This window comes from Adiantum capillus-veneris, chromosome 27 (assembly GCF_014529385.1).
Source record: "Adiantum capillus-veneris isolate H3 chromosome 27, ASM1452938v2, whole genome shotgun sequence".
NCBI classification, from domain to species: domain Eukaryota; kingdom Viridiplantae; phylum Streptophyta; class Polypodiopsida; order Polypodiales; family Pteridaceae; genus Adiantum; species Adiantum capillus-veneris.
This window is the reverse complement of record NC_140957.1, coordinates 108,697,673-108,707,348: the sequence shown is the minus strand read 5'-3', so window position 1 is coordinate 108,707,348 and position 9,676 is coordinate 108,697,673. Positions and strand designations below refer to the sequence as shown.

General features: G+C 42.8%; 1 protein-coding gene across 1 annotated transcript; it reads left to right on the top strand.

Moving 5' to 3' along the window:
- Window positions 1–454: 454 nt before the first annotated feature.
- On the top strand, window positions 455–2,253 carry LOC147422544 (hydroxycinnamoyltransferase-like). Its single transcript, XM_086503272.1, has 2 exons — window positions 455–915; window positions 1,018–2,253. Exons 1-2 carry the CDS (start codon window positions 490–492, stop codon window positions 1,882–1,884), a joined length of 1,293 nt encoding a protein of 430 aa, XP_086359398.1. The 5' UTR covers window positions 455–489; the 3' UTR covers window positions 1,885–2,253.
- The last annotated feature ends 7,423 nt before the right edge of the window (window positions 2,254–9,676 follow it).

Sequence of the window (9,676 nt, the reverse complement as noted above, 5' to 3'; positions counted from 1 at the left end):
AAGTGTTGGCTCTGCAAGTGCTTACCTACCACACCTACATTGAAAAGAGGGTGGACAAGTGGAAGGGGATCCAAAGTCCTATTTTTCATGCCCATTTTTAATACAAAGGAATCTTTGTTTTTCCCAGATGCCCTTCTACCATCACTGCAACACATTCACCTTCTTTACTAGTGTACAATGAGATGCAGGGATCTTGACCAATACCTTAAACACCCAAAAACACCCAAATTTGACCCCTAAACCAAACTTTCCCCTTAGGTGGCCCCTTTACCCTAGTGCAGAGGGAAGCCCTTTCGTAGACGGCTATGAAAAAGCGAAAGATGATTTGAAATTTTGATGGATTCAATGCACACGTGGTGGCGTGTTAACTAGCCAAAGACGCGTTCAAAGCCAACAATGAACAGAGAGTCACAGACTTCTTATAATATTGCTAGTTTTCTGAGAGAGTCATCAGCTTTAGTTTTGTAAGAACGAGGAGAAGGGTTGGAGATGGCGAGTGTGAGGATAATAGAGAGGCACATGGTGCAGCCGGCGATGCCAGCTCCCGAAAAGGCACTGTTTCTGTCAGCCATCGATGCGATGTGCAGGGAGATGCCGCACAACCGTCGGATTCTGTTCTACAAGCTGCGAGATGCGGGGGAATATGTGGCGGTGGTGGAACGGCTGAAGGTGTCGCTGAGTGAGGCGCTAGCGCACTTCTGGCCGCTGGCAGGGCGGCTACGCCGCAGCACCTCTGGGCGTCTGGAGCTGGACTGCAACGATGCAGGCGCCGAGTTTTTGGAGGCGCGTGTGGAGGGGATCTCATTTGAGGAGCTGCAGCGGAGCGACTTCAGCGACAGGCAGCCTCTGTTTATGGAGCTGGCCCCTTGGATAAACCCCCCTGACTATGCTCTTGCTCCCCCTTTGTGTATCCAGGTAACTTCTTCGAGACGCTAACAAGGGAACACTGTATCCTTTGTGTATCCAGGTAACTTCTTCGAGACGCTAATTAATTAAATTATGGTTCACCTTCACCAGATTTCAAGGTTCGACTGCGGTAGCTTTGCTCTCGGACTGGCACATAGTCATGTAGTCTGCGACGGCACCTCCCTCTGGCATTTCTTCACATCTTGGGCGGAGATTGCCCGCGGAGAGAAAACGATCTCCCTACCGCCCGTGCACACACGCACCTTGCTCAAGCTGGACAACCCATCACCAAAGAAGGCCTTCTTGAGATCGGAGGGTGTTGACGAGGACACACTCCATGGCAGCACGGAGAAGGAAGACCTCTTATTCTTCCACTTCAGCAAAGAAGCAGTGAAGAATCTGAAAGCGCAGGTGGGAGGAGAGAGGAGCTCCTATGAGGCCATGTGCGCCCACCTATGGAAGCGTGCCAGCCTTGCACGAGGCCATGCGCCTGACAAGAAAGTGAGCTTCATTCAAATAGTGAACATGAGAGGGCGTGCCTACCCGCCCCTACCAGAGGGCTACTTCGGAAATGCCCTCATGTGGACCACTAGCGTATCGACAGCTGGTGATCTGCAAGAGGAGAATCTAGAAGCGACGGCCAATCGGATTCATGAAGGGGTGGCAGCATGCGATGATGTGGCGTTCAGAGGTTGGTTGCATTGGTTGGAGGTGCATGACAGGGAGGAGGTGTTGGCAAGGTGCTGCATGCTGAATGGCGCACGACTGCGGGCGTCCAGCTCCACGCGGTCTCCAGTGTTTGAGGTGGACTTTGGGTGGGGAGGTCCCGTGGCAGTGCGATGCCCCTGCATGGAGCTCCCAGGCAAGATCATCTTCTTTCCGAGCCCCGATGGCGTTGGCAGTATCGACCTGACCTTAGCTCTTCCATCTCCCTTCATGCAACGACTCGCAAATGACCAGGCGTTTCTTCATCCTTGATCGTTGGAAGAGGGTAACAAAGCCACTCTAGGCAGAATGATGACAGCATTAAAGCAGGCTGATGATGAGCATGCATCGGTATGGGCCGTCGTAAGAGAGAGGTTTCCCTCTCTAGGCGATTTTAGTGTCTTACGGTATTATAAGGTATGTATTCATATTCAAATGATCCATTATGTGAAACTATGTAGGCGGCGCGGGTAAGAGGCTCATGTGAAGCCTTGTAACAACAATTTGGTCAAGATATAATTGACATTATTGAAAAAAAATGGACTCGGAGGTTGAAAGAGGTTCTTTTGTCGTAAGTAATACCATTCCAAATACTTCTTAGAGGTATTCTAGTTATTTGAATTTAATAACAAGAGTTTGGCTTATTCATGATTCATACTAATGGAGCTCCTGAAAAGACTCAAGACTCATGCTGGGTAAGACGCAGTTGAAGAAGATCAAGTCTGAAGACCGGTCATACATGCCACATCGCATGACTTTGCATGTTCATGACTTGGCAAGAAGATGCCTTCACCAGTGTCTGATTGCTCTTCATCTTCTCTTTTTCTGCGGGAGGTTGCCATTATCATCTGCTTTATCATCCTCATCAAGGCTGCCTTGGTTCAAGAGTAGCAACAACCCGGGATTGACGGCACAGTAAACTAGCACAAGCCGCAGGAAAGAGATACCATGTTGAAATCTAAACATGCCTCTATTAGACATGAACAGAGTATGCAGGAGTCAGAGAGAGACACGTGACGATTCGATTTGCTTAGCTAGTTTTATAACTCTTGTGACCATTGGCGGTCACGGGCATTAGTTCACAACAGGAATCGCTGCAGTTGCTTATAATACATTCTTTCAAAATATGAACATCATTGTCGACCATTTATTCACCTTCATAATCACACCATATGATGTCCATTACGCCCATAACTGATCAACTCACGTCTCTGCGTAGTGCAAAGTCCATGAGTTACTAGGAGACTCCTAGCATCAGAAATGCAATGAAAGAAGGCCCTTCCAAAGTTCATGGGAGCCAAAGTTGCAATGTCTAGCACAAACATGCCAGCTTAAACTGCACTTTTGAGCTGGTCCCAGCCACACATCACAAAGATCTTGCCATCGATACATGCTATGCCACAATCATGTAGAACCCTGAGAGGCACATAGGCAAGGCAACCTCCTCCACGTCTAGCCATTATCCACGAATACGGAACAAAGCATTAGTTCCGTGTGAAATAGGGATATAGCATACAATCATGCATCATCCAATCGCACAAGTTTTGTGTGAGTTCGTTGTGTTTGTGTGTACATCTATGCAGACCATGCATGCAAATACATACACAGTTATGCATGTGTATCTATCTTCCACTCAAAATGAACTTACCACATACATAAGATTATGGTTCTTCCCTATGCAAATAAACAAGCCGGTAGAGAAAATTTTGTGCTACATGTGCCATGACATGTAGGACCGGAACCAGTAGAGCTACAAATTTTAAGTAGGGAGAGGGCATGAGGTCTCAACAAGGGCCTCTTCGTGTTGAAAGCTAGAAAGCAATCAAGGCTTTTTGCATCAGAGAGCTCATGAAGCAAAACCAATCCATTACGGGAAATTGTGCGAAGTGCCCGCCTGGCGAGTTCGTTGTAAATGTGAGGCTGTCAACTTCGAATGTGCACGCCTGCTCTCTTCATCAGAGAAGAAGGGTTTCATATGGCGAGAATGAGTATAACAGAGAGGCACATGGTATGGCCTTTACGTCCCCAAAAAGGCACCACGTGCCAATAGCAAAGAACAGAGTGAACAAACTATTAGCACTTCAATAACAACTGAGCTGAGAGAGAGAGAGAGAGAGAGAGAGAGAGAGAGAGAGTATTTCATGGGTTTCCATGGCAAGTATTTCAAGATACCCCGCTCTGCCAGAAGTTGCACTCCGAAGAAAGATGTCAGAAACCATATAACCGGGCAAAATTTTCTTAAAAGCTTGCCGAGTCCTTGGAGTGTGCAGCTTGGTAGTTATAGATATCCATCAGTGCATGGAACTGCATCTGAGAAAAACAACAGCTCGAAACAAATCTTGGATCCTTCTCTTGCAAGTGATCTTTATGGCTTATGTCTTCATTAGGAAGTGAATAGGGTATAGGAGGGCCTCTTTATTTGGCAGTTTAAGAGAATGCTTAAAGCTTAAGCCAAGTTTGACTAAGCCTAAAAGAGAGGGCAAAAGGGTCTATCTGAGATTTTTTTTTAAAAAAAACCATTTTCATATTTTGTATTTGAAAATAGTCTATTTAGTAACCCAAAAGAGAGGTGGGTAAATGAATTTTAAAATGTCTTTTTCCTACCCCTCTTCTCTCTCTAACATATAAAACACTCTTTCTCACTTACATCTCATTAAAGAAGGCACTTTTCAATCCCTCCTGCCAGAAAAGTAGACTTTTCATATTCTCTCACTGCATTCTCTCTCTAAAACATGAGCCAACTCTCTCTCTTTCTTTTTTTTCGCTTTTCTCTCTTGTCACTTCCCCTCCCAATCATTAAGGGACATTCTTTGCTGCCTCTTTTTGACAAAGTATAGATCCTCCAAGGTTGCAAATCTTCCCACTCTCTCTTCCTTTATTCTCTCTCTCTCTCTCTCTCTCTCTCTCTCTCTCTCTCTCTCTCTCCCCATGCTTCTCCAGCTCCATCTCTAGCTGAGAGCAATGGAAAACTCCATTACCTCTGTGTGCAGCAACATTTCTCGCTTTACACTCATTATCAACAATTTGAATTCAAAGGATATTGAGTTGCACTCATTCTCTTTCTTCTCTCCACAACATAATCCTTTTCTACTATATCTGAGTACTCCCCACGTCTTTTCTCCATGGACACCTTCACCTGCCTGTAGCAGTCACCATTACACATTCTTTCTTTAATTTGCTTAATTAGCTAACACAAATGTCATTCAATCCCCTACCATTGCAAGATACTACTAACAAGACGAAACGATATCGATTAAACACTTAGAGCAGGAGTACGTTACTATGCGACTTGGTACATCTAATTTCAATGCTAGAGATCAGCTATGAAACCTTGGTTGCAAGGCAATCAACTTATAGGTTGATGGCCAAATTTACCATGGTAATCTAATGACCAATGACTCACCGTCCTTTCGTAATGTCACTAAGCTACTGCGTTTTATGGAAGATGGGAGAGAGATTTTTTGGCTAATGCTAGAGATTATATTCAGCTTTCGTCAATGAGGGAAGCAAGAAAATATCTCTGTGTTGCCTATTCATCATTGCAAGAGAAGTACGTGAAAGACATTCAGCAAGGCAAAGAGAAAGCCAACGAGAAGACGAAGCAGCTAAATGACGAGATGTAAAAGCTTAATAAAAAAGAAGAGCATAAAAAAATGTAGCAAGAGCGTCATCTAGACAATTATGTTCAGTTACAACACACTATGTGTAATATGCGCCAAAGAATCGATTATCTCACACACATTCCATTGGGCTACCACATTTGCAAGCGCAAGAGATGCGATTTCTATGCTATCTTCAAGCGGTGAAGCTTGAAAGAACCGTATCCGTCAACCTCGGCAGGGATACAAATGCAAGCTTCTAATTTCTTATATTTTTTACATGTTGCTATATATTATTTCAATATGCAAGAACGTGGCTCGAATGATGATGGGAATCGATTTCGATGCTCAAAAGACTGGGCATACTCTACTGTAGCATATCATCAAGCCAAAGAAGTTGGTGGAGCTATTGAATGATCCATCCAATGCTCGCATTGCTAATGTTTTGTGCCATAAGTATTTTAGCGAGCTAAAGAGCATTTTGTCGCCTCAGGACATGATGGAGATGTGTGACAGTGCATGAATAAGTTTCAAGGCCTACGAATTTTTGTATAGAATTGTCACACTAGGTCACGGAGCAAAAGGTTTGTTTAGGTTGTTGTCAACACCTTACAGTGTCAGCGTTGCAAAAAGGTGCACCAATAATGATGTTGCAAGCTTGTTGGGTAGATTTCAATATGTGGAGGATGCCTTGCCATTACAAGAGAGAAAATCCTTCCGTTACAACGAGTTTAATAATGTCTATGTTGACTTGTTGAAGCTCCAAGAGTCAATGATCAAATTTTATGGGTTGACACATGAAGAGTGTAATCGCAAAGTTATATTTGTGATGAAGCTTGATGAGTGCCAGATTTCCAAAGGTCAACGGCTCGAAAGGGTAAGTTTACGCTGATGAACAGAGCCTTGGTGGGCGTCGATGTTGAGCTAAATGCCAACAAGAAGGGAAACACATGTTTAGGTGTTCAGTCAGAGATGGATATTTGTGGCTGGCAGCTTTTCATCTCCCACATGAAACACGTGAGTCTCTCAAATGGTATTTTAATCACACCCAAATCATTGATGTCATTCAACAACAACAAGGACAACGATTGCAAGTTTCAAGTCTAGGTACGTTTCAAGTGGAGTGACAGTTTGCAAGAGACTTGAAAACTCTCAAGTGTATGTTAGGATGCAAAGCAAGGTACAATGACTCTCTTTCCATGCATTTATTTGATGCCACAGTAAAGTCTCATAAGGAACTGAGGGCAAGGATGCAAATGCTAGCAAGTCAAAGGGCGGTAAGGATAAGGGTAAGGGTGACAAAGCTGCAGTCAACTCTGTGAAAGGTGTGCCCACTACACAAACAATGGGTAAAGCACTACAATAGTAGTTTCAAGGTATTCTCATTTGTAACGAGAGTGTACCCCCTAATTGAGACATGGACGATCCAAAATGGAATCCTATTCTATTGATTCCTCTGATAAATGTGTATGTGTGAACTCTTCATGCCTGTCTACAAATTCTTGACAAGTTGCTTATGCTCCATATTAATTATGCTTAGAATATGGAGCCTGCAAAAAGAAGAGAAGAGTGTATTAGAGAACTCGAATCTATTCTATCAAGTGTTGGCCTACATGGGGGTGTAGTAGAGTTATCAACAGATAAGAAGGCATCTGGAAGTATATAGGATCGTCCTAATAAAATATGTATGGATGGTCGTAAACCTAGGCATTTTCTTTGAGACTATTCTGACTCCCAAAGTCCCAATGAGTTTCAAGTGTGAAAAAAGGTGTGTGACATTACCACCTACAGAGGTAACGAAGCACCCCTAGGAATTAAGCGTGCTTGTGAGTGGCAGTCTATAGATTATATTTTTTGTTTGCTTGAAAGGCAAAGCTAACCTGTGCTGAGATATCCACCTTAAAGTTTGTAATTAATAGTTTAACAACGCAAATGGTGGATGCCTGCAGGAGACACACATAACACATTACATGGTGGGTTGAACACTTTGTCTTTGCAGTCAAAAAACATCAATGTTTGAACTAAAGTTTTATTATTTTTTCAACACATTCTTTTTGCTCATAGGGTGGATGCATGAATAGGTGGCCCGGTTTTAACTGCTTGAAAGTTGGTTTTGGACGCTGAAAATTTAGGGGGTATGAAACTGGTGTTATGGGCAAGAATTATTTGAATTAAATAATCGTGTGGAGGATACAAAATCGTTTGAATTTAATAATCGTGTGGAGGATTCAAAAACCCATGTGGAGCCCATGTTAGACGAATGTTCGGTCAAATGTTTGCATGACTGTACTCCTCCATATCTCTTTGCTTTTCTCCTTCTGCGCCTTTCTCAGCTCACTCTATAGCCCCCTGTGCACGCTTCTTATCCTTCGCTATGGATAGCAACCTAAGAAAGAGCCCAAGGAAGGCAGCCCGACTGGTCTCTCCCACAAAGACCTGACATTCTCCCACGAAGGTATGTCACCTCTCTCTGTCTCTCTCTGTGTTGTGTACAGCGGACCTGTATGTGTAGTAGAGTATTGAGGTGTGGATATACTGAGTAATGAATATGGATTTATTCTTTTCAGAGACAGAAGTTATAGCCTCCTCCCAAAATCAATCGCTTTGTTCACCCCAAGGATGTGGAGGTGCCATTAAAGGCATTCTACACGACAAAGGAGGATTTTCACAGGGAATATGGGTTATGTCTTGAGGGGAAAGATGTTAGGAAGTTGACAGATGCAGATGTACCCATATTCGACTCGATGAAAGTTTTCACGTGTCTTCCAGTGAAGGAGAAAAAAGTGCCGATAAAAACAGCGAGGCCGGATCACTACAAGGCACTCTACCAGCTCTACAAGCAGGTGTATCAATCCAAACCACCAAACTATCTGCTGGGAGTCAAGTTTGTACGCGGATATGTTTATTTCGTGTGCACAGGTCCGGTAAAGTGGGTTGAGTTTAAATCTGAGGTGGTGAAGAATGTGACCAACGAAGGTCACTTAGATAGAAAAGAGAACAATGGAAGTTAGAGACTTTCCAAGTATCCACAGGAACCCCAAGTGATTCTGCCATCTTGTTAGTAAATACCCCATCTGGAAGTACACCAGCCGGAAGTGGGCTTTTTGCGACTACTCAGTCTACGTTTAGTGTTGAAGTATCCACTTCCTTGCAAGAACTACTTGTTGAGGTTAGAAAATCTCATGACAATGTATCAGCCGAGTGTCAGTAGGCTAAGGATTATGTGGTTAAATCTGTTGCTGATGTGCACCGTTGCGAAAGTGCCCTTGACACCATCCGAATTCACTTCCCTGACGATGCCAATGTACCAATAGGCTTGCTTGACAGCCTCCAAGAAAAATTTGACCAAGCAAAAGCCACCCTACAGCAGGCACAGGTATGCTTTTAACTCCATCTGATTGTAGTATAATACCTGCAAAGTACTGGTTTGGATATACAATATACTATAGTCTATATACTGTTGTGGAATGATTACACAATAATACCTATAAAGTAGATTGATTACTATAAATAATGGTAACATACCTGCAAAGTAACGATTGCAATACCGGTATTGGTATTCTATTGGTGAACATGTTACTATAAGTTCTATCAATGATCACAATAACGGTATGAAAGCAACATAATACAAGTATAAAAACAAAATAATACCGATATAGTAACAAAAAAAAATAGTAGTTTAACACTAAAGTAACGGGATGATTATAATAACCATATTGTACTGAAACTCTAATAGTGAAAATGGTATTACAAGTTTTACAATAACGGTATTATTGCTCTATCATACCAGGATGGGTAGAATGTGGTACCACAAAACCGAATAATAAAAAAACATAATCGTATGACAATAACATCAATTCGGTAAGGGTAGATGACAATACTGGTATGATGTTATCATACCGGTAGGATTAGATCCTACCGGTATGATACATCCTACCGGTATGATTACATCTTATCGGTATGGTTATATCCTACCGGTATGGTTACATCCAACCGGTATGGTTAGATCCGACCGGTATGATTACACCCTAATGGTATGATAAAATCCAACCGGTTTGATGTTATCCTTCCGATGTAATGTTATACTACCGGTATGATGTTACCGAATGTTATCCTACCGGTATGATGTTATACTATCCAGTATAATAACATCATACCGGTGGGATAACATCATACCAGTATGATAACATTATTATATCGATCTTCAAGCATTCATACCGATTTTATACCTGTTTGACATTGTGTGATAACAGATCTCTTGCCTACAGGAAGAATTATCCAAATGCTTGGAGCGTGAGGAAACCTTTGGTCTCTGTGTCACGTTTGTGACAGACATTATTAGTCAACCAATGCTACCTGAAACCATAGTCTTGCCTGCACGAGTTTCAACTCCTGGACATAGTGTTGTTCTCATTGATGTGTGCAATACTTGTGGTGTAAAAATTCATGATCACAATTGCTCAAGC

What these genes read in the sequence shown, in the direction of transcription:
- LOC147422544 (XM_086503272.1), top strand. Translation starts at nt 490, where the DNA reads ATGGCGAGTGTGAGGATAATAGAGAGGCACATGGTGCAGCCGGCGATG. An exon ending in CTCCCCCTTTGTGTATCCAG is followed by an intron (nt 916 to 1,017) that starts GTAACTTCTTCG and finishes CACCTTCACCAG; the next exon opens with ATTTCAAGGTTCGACTGCGG.